At 38.3% G+C, this 13783-nt stretch overlaps 1 protein-coding gene across 1 annotated transcript; it reads left to right on the plus strand.

Moving 5' to 3' along the window:
* Positions 1 to 782: 782 nt before the first annotated feature.
* LOC121967650 lies at positions 783 to 12152 on the plus strand. The gene is made up of 7 exons (XM_042518004.1): positions 783 to 869; positions 10248 to 10322; positions 10449 to 10701; positions 11047 to 11134; positions 11608 to 11674; positions 11747 to 11805; positions 11902 to 12152. Exons 1-6 carry the CDS (start codon positions 783 to 785, stop codon positions 11798 to 11800), a joined length of 624 nt encoding a protein of 207 aa, XP_042373938.1. The 3' UTR covers positions 11801 to 11805; positions 11902 to 12152.
* The last annotated feature ends 1631 nt before the right edge of the window (positions 12153 to 13783 follow it).

The raw sequence follows: 13783 nt of genomic DNA on the forward strand, positions 1-13783 counted from the left end.
GAACTGAATTTTAGGATGTTTAAATTTGTTTGATTAGGTAATCAAATTAAGTCGAGTCAAATCGAGTTTAAAAAATGAGGTTTTAAAATAATTGTTCAAACTTCACTTGGTTTATTTTTTATGAGTTCAAATTTATTTGAAGTTTTGTTTGAGTTTGGTTCGTTTAAGTATTATTAAGCTATCAATTCAAGTTTGGATTGAGTTTGGTTCGAATTTGACTTGAACTTGGTTCGTTTAGATGTTATCGAACTCTCAATTAAAGTTTGTTTGATTGTTTGAAACTTTTAATTGTTTGATTGATTATTGAGTTTGATAATTTAAATTTATTTATTTATTTTATTTTATTTTATTATTTATTTAGCACATTGAAAAGAATTTTATTAATGAATATGGTTCATGAACGTTATTTACGAGTTGAATATATATGTATTCAAATTTATTTATTTAATTTAACAAACTGTTCCAATTTTTTATTTAATTAATTTTATATATATTAAACAAACATAAATAGTTCTTACCAAGCTAAATATTAAATTTGTTCATTAATACTTAATCATTTATGGCCCTACTAACTTTTATTATTTTGCCCTTATCTTTTTTGAAATGCTGAGGATCCAACCCGTGTCCGTGAGAATTCTTGAAAGTGCGTGGTGAGTATGGAAGTAAAAAATAATAATAAGGGAAATTATAAGGGAAATTTGGAGAAAGAATAAACATCTAGGGGTCAAACGAAAGACTCTCAATATATAAAGCTATTATATAAATTTCTTCCTCCCCCACCGATGAGGTCCACAGCTTCGATTCGTTTCTTCTCCGTTAAGAAAAAAACAAAGAGAGCGAATCACCGCACCCGCGCTTGTTCAATCTCGGTTCGATTCAAAACTCTCTTTCTGTGCTGTAAATTTCCGTATCTTTGCCCTTTTTTGATCGTTGGTTTGATATTGATCACGCCCGGAATCTTGAAATGTTCGATCCGATTCTTTACTGGCTCTGTAGAGCTTGTTTTTCCCCCTTGTGGATGCATATTTTAACTTGTCCGAATTGATTTGTTCTATCTTTAGCATTTGCATTTAGGGTTCTGGATCGTTTGTTTCCTCTTAATAAGGATTCTAGGATCTACATGAATTATTCGACATGGATCGCCCTATTGAATACCATGTTAATTTCTTGATTGTTATGACGCTTGTTCGCCTCTGGCAGAGGGGAAACGTTTGGTTCCTCTTACTGGAAAGGATGGTTGAAATGGAAACAAGCACTAATTTTGAAGTCTCTTCTGGTTAGGGGAAGCGAATACGATCTTTTCTTTAGTTGATCCTTGCCCAATGACTAAAAAAAGTGGGTTTTTTAGGGAATAGAGTTCAACTATGGTTTCACGCATAGGCTTTGGCAATAATTTCCTGCTGGGTTCAGAAAAAGATAGTTCAAATAGGGCGATAAAAGAAAATAAAATAGAGCACTCAAAGATTGGTATCACTAAAACATTCTATCAAATCAAAAACTTGAATGCTACATGGTGTTGTTTGGTTTTCTCTGGAAGAGAGGTGGATGGAGATTTATTTTCTAGACTCAGAGAAAAAAAAAGTATCAACCTAAACTATCATGAATATGATTCAGTAAAATAAGTAATTCTCAGATAATAACTTTTATGAAATTATCTAAGGGGGCAACTGTTTATGGATGCTATGAATTTATTGGTCACTTTTTCCCTCACTGGGAAATTAGGTAAACTAGTTGCAAGTTGACTGTAGTCACTGAGAAACATCAGGATCATTCAGCTAGTATATACATAGTTATATGAGGTATACTTGATTAGGAATTTTCCCATACCTTGATGGCCTTTGGTTCAACAAAAATGATGTTAGCTCCTTATGGAGAATGAGGTTCAATCAACCACAATCCCCAATTAGTGGATTTGAGAAGCCACCCTAAATTCCTTGAAGGCAACAACCAAACTCACAATGGTATAAAACCTCAACATTAAAGATAAGGAAATTCATGAAGCCTTAGACCAAAAAAAAAAAAAATAATGAAAATCCAACTTGATGCACTGTCACCATCATCGTGGAATCTCCTATTATCTTGATTCCCCAATTTGATATCTAAGACCTTGAAGAAATCTTTGAAGCTTCACCAAGATAATAACTATTTTCCAAACTATCAGATAAAGGTAATTGTGATGACCTCAATTGCCAAATCTTGTGAGCATCAAAATTGTGATTGTGGTGCTAACTTAGTTATCCCATCTCACCAATCCAACCAATTGGTAATTGTGAGCAAACTAGGAAGTTTTATTATAATGCTAAGTTATTTATTGCATCAAGAATTGGAAATTGCATGGTGATTCATAAGACAATGAAATAACATAATATTGTTTACTACAAATACATTTTAGTAGTCTTGATTCCTTTTAGAAAAGTTTTATGTTCTAACTAATTCTCCATATTATGATAGTGGTTGATTACTCTACTTGACAAAAAAATTTAATATGTAGCATACATTGAGGGAAATAGTGTCTTGCATATGGGTTAGGTCAATCTTGTGAAGGAAATTGCGAGGTTCTTATTCATTGGAAGGGAAGTGTAAGATACATGAATTATTACAAATATTGTGATTACCCTATAGAAGATGTTGGTGCAGCGGAGACCGGCAAGAGGGGGGTGAATTGCCTGCAGACAAAAATTATACCCTCCTCAAAGCTTTCCAACTCTTAAAATGAAGCAACAATATTAAATCAACTACAGAAATAAAAGGAGACAAAAATTAACCTGGTTACAACCAAGAGGGTTGTTAATCCAGGGCAGTAAGAAAAGCGCAGTAAGAAAAACTCCTTCTCAGAAGGCGGAGAAGCCTTTTACACTTTGACAGCACAGTAGTTGCTTAAACAGAGATTACTAGAGTTGCTATTCGTTCGTATTCGATGATCTTCAATAGCTACTCGAGACCCTCTTTATATAGGGGTTCTAGAGTCTATCTGTTAACCTGATCTTCGGGATCAGGTTTGACTAGAGAGGGATCGGTCGACCGATCCCCAGGTTCGGTCGACCGAACCTGCTGTACCTGCCCATCTTTCCGTCCAGGTGCAGTCTCTGTGGATTGAGCTCAGGTTCGGTCGACCGATCGGCCAACGGTCTTCCTCTGCGCTGACCCGATCAAAACGCTCGACTGAGTCTCTGGATAAACGTTGGTTCGGTCGATCGATCAAGGGGTTCGGTCGACCCATCAGTCCCCCAACGGCTGACTTGCTGACGTGGCTTCTGACGTGTCACCAGCGGTTGGTCTTCTGAGGATTGGGGTTCGGTCGACCGATCATGGGGTTCGGTCGATCGAACCGTTGACAAGTCAACTGTAGTTGACTTGCTCCGGTTTGGCTCCTTGGGTGATTGCGGCCCATCGGAATAGGGCTCACCCGAACCCAATTCCCGGCCTTCTCCTCGAGCAGGCTTCCGTCCGGCTTCTCGTCCCTCGAACGCCGCGCACGTTCTTCTCGCTCCACCGGAGTACTCTTCCGCAGCTCTCTCGTCCTTCGGACGCACCGAGCCCGTCGGCTTCCTCCCCGTGCCATCCTTCTCGCTAGTTGCGTCTTCCGCTCGACTTCCTGTGCTCCTAAGTTCCTGCACACTCAGACACAGGGGTCAGACAAAACGCAGGACCTAACCAACTTGGTTGATCACATCAAAACTATCACGGGGTCCAACAATCTCCCCTTTTTTGATGTGCATCAACCCAAGTTCAAGTTAGGGTTCACAAACAGATAGTAATTTAAGAAAATTACTAAACTAACAGTTCAGGCATGAATTTGCAACTTTAAAATACATTGCACTAAGAAAGTTTATATTTTTATATTTAAAAAAAAAATTTAACTAACTCCCCCTAGCTGAATTTTTCTTTATTCTCCCCCTTTGATCACAGCAAAAACGGGGTGCAAACAAATTACCTAAATTGAGTTAGGTTTAATTTCGAAAATTTCTAAGTTTTGAAAAATTTTCTAAGTTAAAGTTTCACGAAACAATTTTTCTAGAAAAAGTTTTAAAGAATATTTCAGGAAATGTTTAAAATCTTTTTAAAGCATTGTTTAATTCAAATATTAATGCTTTTATCAGAAATTTAAACATTTTTATTTCGATATTTCAGCTTCCAAGTCGTGGCGAGGCACTAGGCCTTCTTGGTTATTGGAGCAACAATCACTTCCTTAGACAAAGCTTCCATAAAGAAACTCAAAGTTTAATTTTCTCACTGTAAGCTTTTTAATTTTTGAGAAAAATTAATCAAGTACAGATTTTGGAACCCGGTAAAGGTTCCTTCCTACAGGATTCTTTAAAAACATAGGGGGTATATAACTTTTAGGAATTTTCCTAAGTTGACCCTGATGTTGTTTAATGTACCAATTCAATTTTCCATAAATTCTAACTTTTGATTTTGGAAATCTATTTAAGCATGCATCAGTTTTCAATTTTTAATTTTAATTTATCATTCTCTGATTTTAGATGATCATACATTTCTAACGGGCATGCTCTTGCTAGGTTCAACTTTAGTTCAGCATTCTCTTTTTCTAAATGATCTAACTCTCTAGAAAGAGACTTGATAAATTTAAAAGATTGAGTTGGGGTTAGATTGCGTACCTTACTTACCTGTTCTGGTGACGCTCCCCCTTCACTGTTGCTTTCTTCTTCTGATGATCCTCTCCCTTCATTGATGCTCATTTCTGAGTTTGACGTTTCTTCTTGCTGATGGTTGGCCATCTTCGCTAGTCCCGAGAATTTTTCGACTTCTGATTAGGAGGATGACGAGTCATCCCACGTGGCCTTTAGGTTCTTATGCTTGGAGGATGCTGGTTTCTTGTACTTGGCCTTCTCCTTTTGCTTGCTCTTCAATTTCGGGCAGTCATCCTTGATGTGCCCTTCTTCGTTGCAGTTGTAGCAACGAATCGTTCTTCTTTTTCTCTCATGCCTCTGCGATCTAAATTTGTTAGATTTAAAAAATTTATTGAAGCGTCTTACCAATAGTGCCGCTTCTGATTCGTTGACCGAGGCTTCGGAGTCAGAACTGTTCATTTTTGCCTTTAAGGCAATGTTCTGACTGGTCTTCTCTACTCCATTGAGCTCTGAAACTCGAGATTCGTGAAGTTCAAAAGTGAAAAATAATTGTTCTAAAGTACTTACCTCGAGGTCCTTAGAGATGTAGTACGTATCTACTAAGGAGACCCACTCTGGAGTTCTGGGGAAAGCGTTGAGCGCATACCGGATAGAATCACGGTTCGTTACCTCTTCTCCAAGATTGGTTAGTTGTGTGATCAGCTCTTTGATCCTTGCTTGGAGCTGCGCTACCTTCTCGCCTTGGTTCATCCGGAGGTTCGTCAACTGGTTTCGGAGGATGTCGCGCCTCGCTAGCTTCGCTTCGGAGGTACCTTCGTGGAGCTCTAGGAATCTTTCGCGGAGTCGTAACTTCCGATCCGATTTACCTCCTGAGGTGGCAGTACACTGAGTAGATGGAACTCAGCCTTTCCGTTGGCGACGAAGTCGGCTTGCTCCCTCTTGCTCCATGTGTTTTCTTCTTTATCTTTCGGCGCTGCAAAACCATATTTCATAGTAATTAAAATATCAAAGTCTGTTTTAAAGAATACCTCCATTTTTTGCTTCCATGTAGCGAAATCTCCATCGAACTTCGGGGGATGGATGTTCGCGTCGGCCATTGTTCAGATCTTTGTGCTTTAGATGGCGATAAGTCCCTCTGAGGCTGTTGGGCTCTGATACCACTTGTTGGTGCAGCGGAGACCGGCAAGAGGGGGGTGAATTGCCTGCAGACAAAAAATTATACCCTTCTCAAAGCTTTCCAACTCTTAAAATGAAGCAACAATATTAAATCAACTACAGAAATAAAAGGAGACAGAAATTAACCTGGTTACAACCAAGAGGGTTGTTAATCCAGGGCAGTAAGAAAAGCGCAGTAAGAAAAACTCCTTCTCAGAAGGCGGAGAAGCCTTTTACACTTTGACAGCACAGTAATTGCTTAAACAGAGATTACTAGAGTTGCTATTCGTTCGTATTCGATGATCTTCAATAGCTACTCAAGACCCTCTTTATATACGGGTTCTAGAGTCTATCTGTTAACCTGATCTTCGGGATCAGGTTTGACTAGAGAGGGATCGGTCGACCGATCCCCAGGTTCGATCAACCGAACCTGCTGTACCTGCCCATCTTTCCGTCCAGGTGCAGTCTCTGTGGATCGAGCTCAGGTTCGGTCGACCGATCATTGTGTTCGGTCGACCGATCGGCCAACGGTCTTCCTCTACGCTGGCCCGATCAAAACGCTCGACTGAGTCTTTGGATAAACGTTGGTTCGGTCGACTGATCAAGGGGTTCGGTCGACCAATCAGTCCCCCAACGGCTGACTTACTGACGTGCCTTCTGACGTGTCACCAGCGGTTGGTCTTCTGAGGATTGGGGTTCGGTCGACCGATCATGGGGTTCAGTCGACCGAACAGTTGACAAGTCAACTCCAGTTGACTTGCTTCGGTTCGGCTCCTTGGGTGATTGTGGCCCACTGGAATAGGGCTCACCCGAACCCAATTCCCGACCTTCTCCTCGAGCAGGCTTCCGTCCGGCTTCTCGTCCCTCGAACGCCGCGCACGTTCTTCTCGCTCCACCGGAGTACTCTTCCGCAGCTCTCTCGTCTTTCGGACGCACCGAGCCCGTCGGCTTCCTTCCCGTGTCGTCCTTCTCGCTAGCTGCGTCTTCCGCTCGACTTCCTGTGCTCCTAAGTTCCTGCACACTCAGAAACAGGGGTCAAACACAACGCAGGACCTAACCAACTTGGTTGATCACATCAAAACTATCACGGGGTCCAATAGAAGATGTATTATTCATTAATAAATCTTTAGATTGAGCTAATTGGAATCCTAGTTCTCTATGGTGGTGGAGAATGATAACTAGGAACTTGGTTAATTGGAAGGGTAATACATCATTTATAGTGTTGTGCCCAAAGGATGTCCACATATCTTCATAATGGCATGATATTATCCACTTTGGCCCTAGGCCCTCATGATTTTGCTTTTGGGCTCTCCCAAAAGGTTTCACGCCAATGAAGATATCCTACATCCTTTTAAACCTATAATCTTTACCAAATTTTTTCAATATGAGACTTTGATTGAACCCTAACAATTTTGCCCTCAAACGAAGGATCACAATTACTCTCACGATCCGGGCCTCTCTACGAACACCCGATCACCTTGACCTGCTCTGGCCTCCCCGCAAGCATCCGCATCCGATCACCTTGACCTGCTCCAGGCCTCCCCTCGAGCATTCGATCACCCTGACTTACTCGCCTCCCCGCAAATATCCGGTCAGCCTGATCTGCTCCAGTCATCTTGACTTGCTCCGGGCCTCCCCGTGAGATTCCAGTCATCCTGACCTGTTTCGGGGTCTTCCTGCAAGCATCCGGTCAACTTGACCTAACTGGGCCCACACTCAACTCCATTCAAGGCCACACCACATGATATCTAGTCTGGACCATGACTCTGATACCATTTGTTCTGCCCAAAGGATGCCCACATATCTCTACAATGGCATGATATTGTCTACTTAGGGCCTAGACCCTCATGACTTTGCGCTTGGGCTCTCTCCACAAGACTTCATGCCAATGGAGATATCCTACATCCTTTTAAACCTATGATCTTTACCAAATCTTTCCAATGTGGGACTTTTATTGAATCCTAACAATCCTCCCCTTAAACGAAAAACCACAATTACTCTCATGGTCTGGGCCTATTTGCGAGCATCCGGTCACCCTGACATGTTCTGGCCTCCCCGTAACATCCGCATCCGGTCACGTTGACCTGCTCCGAGCCTCCCCGCGAGCATTCAGTCACCTTGACCTGCTTCGGGCCTCCCTGCGAACATTCGGTCACCGTGACTTACTCGCCTCCCCGCAAGTATTCGGTCACCCTGACCTGCTCCGGGCCTCCCCGCAAGGATCCAGTCCGGGCCTCCCCGCGAGTATTCGGTCATCCTAACCTGCTTCGAGGCCTTCCCGCTAGCATCCAGTCACCCTCCTGCTCTGGGCCTCCCCGCAAGCATCCGGTCACCTGACCCGCTCCAGGCCTCCCTGCAAGCATCTGGTTAACCTGACCTATCCCAGGCCCACCCTCAACTCTGTTCAAGGTCATCCCACATGGTATTTGATCTGGACCATGACTCTAATACCATTTGTTGTACCCAAAGGATGTCCATATATCTCCACAATGACATAATATTATCCACTTTGGGCATATGCCCTCATGACTTTGCTCTTGGCTCTCCCCAAGAAGTCTCATACCAATGGAGATATCCTACATTATTTTAAACCCATGATCTTTACTAAATTTTTCCAATGTGAAACTTTAATTGAACTCCAACAGATAACCAAATTATAATTCAAATACCTAATTAGTACTTAAAATAAAAAACCATACTATTCTGGTTGATCTTGAAACAATGAACAAATAAGTACTTTTACCATTGCAATCTCATGTAACTTGATTAAAAAACCTATAAGGTGGTCAACTGACAATATAGGTGGTGGAATAGTGTCAAGCTGGTTTGTGAAAACCTGGCTCTTCCCAAATTGCCCTAGGTTATGAATATACATCATGCTCAACTTGAATTTATAAGGAAGATCTTACCAAAAATTTTGTTTGATTTGATTTCATAATTTTTGATGTATCAGGGTTTATGGTATTTTAACTGTATTTGCATATGTTATATATTGCACGACATGTTATAACAATAAATGTAATTATAATTTCATTCAGAGTTAAGTTTTCTGGTTTGTAAATTTATGCACATATGTTCATAATTTCCTCCATTGTGTACTCTCTTATTGTTCAATATATATTGGCATGTGCCCCGGGGGCAAGGTTGAGTTGGTTAGTGCAGGATAGAATTGCTACAATAGGGCAAGGGTTCGAATCTCGGCAAAGCCGAGAAAAAAGTCCTCCCCACACTAGTCAACTACAGCTTCCCGATTTACCTCCTTATAGATGATCGTGGGGCCGACCATGTGAGGCCGCTGGATTCCACCTTTTGCTACAATATATATTGGCATGCTCTTTATAATATTCATTGCTATTTTTTCTGGGCATTCACAAGTACCTAGAGGATATAGTCAGCAAACTCCTATTTTGATTGAAAGAATTAGATTAAAGAATAATCAATCAATAGAATGATTGGCATGATACCAAAAGAAGCTATGAATGGGTACTTATTAGTAGTTTTGACGGTTGGTAGGTGTATCCTATATTTATTTATCTTGCCTATTTAGTAGCTTATCAATTGGTTCTTTGAAACTTTTTTTAGGTTGTCTAATTTAGCTCTTGTGGATCTAAGCTTGACCTCCCTTTGATTTCAATATCCTCTCACTAAAACTTGGTAGTAGTATTTCATATCATCATTTTCAATATCCTCTCATATTTGTTTCCCCCTTCAAACAATGGGGCCCACCTATATATGTGGCATATATATATATAGTAGAAGAAGATAACGCCGTGCAGCATGGGAAGGGTTTTGCAACATTGAATATGGGCACGAGGAGCACTATGATGGTGGCTTGAGGTGCTGACAGGTGGATTTGTCGGACTGTTGTTTGATGCATATCATGGTTCCACGAGGGAGGAATGTAGAAGTGCACACAAATGAGATGGGGATTATGTGAATTGGAATAATGAGTCTATATGAGGTAAGGTAGAAGATAGCAACAATGATATAAGTCAGCACCACTGTTCGGAACAAAGTTTTTTTGATCTTCATGAGGTAACACAAGATGGATCCATGTGCCTTAGTGATCTCACGGAGGTTGTGTTGATGTCATTGACCTTGCAAGAGAGAAAATAGAGTATGGGGAATATTGTTTCATTGTTTGAATGGTTAAGACAATGGGATGAGGATCTCGTTTTAGGCTCTGTAAAAATCTAGTTCACCGAAACTACTAAAATAGACTAGGTGTATTGAAAATAATAAATTAGAAAAAAAAATAGATTGGTAACTTAAATCTAAAAAAGTTTGTTTAATTGAACTGGTTTATTTTATAGTGGCCATTATTTGTATCCTTTAAATTGTCATATTATTCTAGATAATATTTAATGACCTTTCTCTCTGCAAGTAATATCTGGCATCTTTATTTTATGGGTAATTTATTTTGTGAAGAATGGTGATAATGCTACTAAATTCTTGGTTTAACATGATGCAGAGTTTTATATCTTGTATTATTTGGTACAGTTAAATCTCTGCATCTGCAGTTGTTGTTTGGTAAATGGACACTTAAAGAACCACTTGTTGCATAGCATACATGGGGTAAGTAACCTCTGTGCTGCAAGAAACACAGTTTATTTACTTGAAATCTTAAATTCTATTAATTTCAAGTTGTTTACTCTGCTTATTTTCTTGTGCGTTTGGACCTCTCATTTTTACCTTATACAGAGCAGTTGTTGCAACGGAGGCCTAGCTAAACCTCAATCTTCAATTGAAAGAACACCAACCACATCTGGGAAGGACAATATTCCTCAGCATTTATCACACACGAAAGGGGAATGGTCCTTAAACCCAGAGGCAATGGAACACACTGTTAGCATAGCTCATTCCCTTGACAGAAACCTTGCTTCTGTATGCGATCCAGTAAAGGAAGAGATCAAGTCGGCAAGCAAAAATCATGACAACTTATTTATCAACAAAGGTTGGTATGCCTTACTATTGTAGTTTCTTATGCTCCTACTAAAACTGCCTCTTTCAAATTTGTTTTTACTCATTTCAAGGCCCTCTCTTCTACTTATATTCTCCTAAATAGAACACATGAAATTTATGTCTTCCATTAACAATGTTGATTTGTGGTTTGCCCGTTAGATTTGGATTGTGTCCTGCTAAGATAATTTGTTTCGCCCTTTAAATTTAGGCAGTCATCAGTTACCTTACGTATTCTTTGTCCAATTACTAAAAGTATTTGAAGTGCACAAATGATCCACCTTCTTTATATAGTGAGATTCCTCTAAATGTTACTTTTGTTTTCTACTTGATCTTGTAGCTGCTATAGCATGGAATGAAATGCGAAGACAGTGGATTGGTGATCAGTCTCGCAGCTCTTGTAAAACTACAAGAGAGGCAACAATAAGGTTAGGTTTTGTCTATTTTCCCTCTTCTAGTACTTGGCATTTTAAGATTTTGAATTTCAAGTTTTATACTTCTTTTAATTAGTAGTGCCGATTAATTGGTCTTCAGGTTGGTCCTTTAATTTGGGGCCCTTTTTTTTATTTAGATATTCAATGCTTCACTGTCTAAAACAGTTCGGTCGTGCAAAACTGTAAACTGACATTTGTACATATATTCTTTAATCCATCTTACTTGATTCTGCTGGCCCCTATCTATAATGTTTCCTTAAAAGGGTAGTTCAGTGCATAAAGCTACCGCTAATATAGCGTCCAAGGAAAGGGTCACACCGCCTTACCATGCATTGCAAGATGCTTTTTCCAAAACTCGAATCCGTGACCCTTAGGTGACACGGCAACAACTTTACCGTTGCACCAAGGATTTACAATGTTTCCTTAATAAATTAATATGTCGACTCATTGCATATGTTTCTATGTAGCTGGAGCACTAGTTATGGGGATTTACTTTCAACCAGTCAACCCTTTGCACAACCAATTCCTTTAGCAGTAAGTTCACTTCCTACATTTTCACCCTCTCATCTGTATCAGTTCTTTTAATCAATGACTGAACTTTCACAGGAAATGGTTGATTTTTTAGTTGATATCTGGCATGATGAAGGACTTTATGATTAGTAAAGGTTCTTACCCTATCAATTTTAATTCTATTCCGAATTCTTGGTAAGTACTTGATGTGAGTTTGATTTTGAAAGATGGGTTGTATGTTTGTATTGCAGGAGATGTCCGACTCAAATGCATTTGCCTCTTCTGTTTGGATGTCAGATTCGTCCAGTCTCAGATTTTCTTTTTTGGTAAATTAGAGAAAAATCCCCGTAATCATAACTTTACATGCAATCCTCATGCCTAAAAAACTTTGTTTCCACTCCCTGCATGTAAAGTATTACTTGTTTCAACTCCCTCATGCAAATATTGATACCTAAATTGCCCCTCAGATTTTTTAGGTACAAAAAATTCAAAATTGAGTACAAAAAATCTGAAAACGAGTATAATTCTTCTTAAAGTCAGTACTTTATATTAAAAATTGAGTATATTTTCTATCAAAATTATCCCTCTTATTTTTTAGGTATAAAAAGTCTAAAAATAAGTATAATTCTTGTTAAATTCAGCACTTTACACTATAATCCAGTACTTTATACTAGGATCGAGTATATTTTCTATTGAAATTAACCCATATTTTTTAGGTACAAAAAGTAAAAAATTGAGTACAAAAAGTCCGAAAATAAGTATAATTCTTTTTAAAGTCAGTACTTTATATTAAAAATCGAGTATATTTTCTATTAAATTCAGCACATTAAACTAAAATCGAGTATATTTTGATGTGAAAAAAGAATCGTACTCAATTTAATAGAAAATATACTAGATTCTAATTTAATATACTGAATTTAAGAGGATTTATATTGATTTTTGGACTTTTTGTACCTAAAAATATCATGGGCAATTAGGTAAATATGTTTGACTGGGGAGTCAAAAGAAAGTTTTTCATGGATGGGGACTACATGTAAAGTTGTGTTTACTAATGGGGAGTGCATGCAAATTTACCCTTTCTTTTTCTTTTTATATATATATATATATATATATATATATAATCTTTTAGGGAAAAAAGTCCTAGAAAAGTGTTTAGATATTTCACAATTCTTAATTGTTTTGGACCATTGATAGTGTTGATCAGAGTGATGCAAGTGAAGCAAAAAATGCTTATGCAGACTGTCATTTCTACAAAGCACGTAGCTTGTTTTTATAGATCTTAAAGTTGTTTAAAGTCTATTCATTGTCATGCTTCAGACTTGAAATTATTTTGTAGTCTTGATTAATTCTTGCCATTATTAATCTTGATGGTTGTATCTTTATTTATGTTCTACACTAAACAGGCTTCGTAATAATAAGTCCTATATTGTCTCTGCGACATGAGAGGGAAAGAAATACAGAAAATATTTAATTAATTGTTTGTTAACTAACATTATTAAAAAAAAAAGCATTACGGTAGTAGTTAGAGCATTTTTAAATTTTGGAATACCAAGTAATTTGCATCATCACAAATGACGAAGTTTAAGTTCGTTTCCGTTTTTGTTGGATTTTTTTTCCAAAATAAAATTTTATTTTAGAAATTAAATACTTTCAGAATATGAAAAGAAGAAGAAGAAAAATAAATCTCCAGTTTAGAATGAATTTCTAAGTTTATTTTCTCACCATAGAAAATGAGGTGAGGCTGCATATGATAACAATTCTATGAAAGTAAGTTTTTTCTGATTTATTTAATTTGACCTCTTAATTTGTTCACCATAATTAGTCATCTAATTATTTGGCTCTTTTTTATATGCCTATTTATCCATGTCGATATGACAATATGTTCAATATGTTTGACTCACTCGACTTTGTCTAGCTTACTTAGCTATTCAAGTAAACCTGCTAAATTTTCTACCTCACTTGGCTTGTCTATGCACTAAAAACTGGGATCACAGCTCGAAAGTTTAAATGAACATCCATTACAAAAGCAACAATTAATAATTTATTTTTTAGGAAAATTTAAAAGTATCCACCACATTCAATTATGTACTGGGCTCTACATTACGTACTCTTAACCAGTAGACATATCATCTC

The sequence above is a fragment of the Zingiber officinale genome, chromosome 3B, assembly GCF_018446385.1.
Source record: "Zingiber officinale cultivar Zhangliang chromosome 3B, Zo_v1.1, whole genome shotgun sequence".
Classification (NCBI taxonomy): Eukaryota; Viridiplantae; Streptophyta; class Magnoliopsida; order Zingiberales; family Zingiberaceae; genus Zingiber; species Zingiber officinale.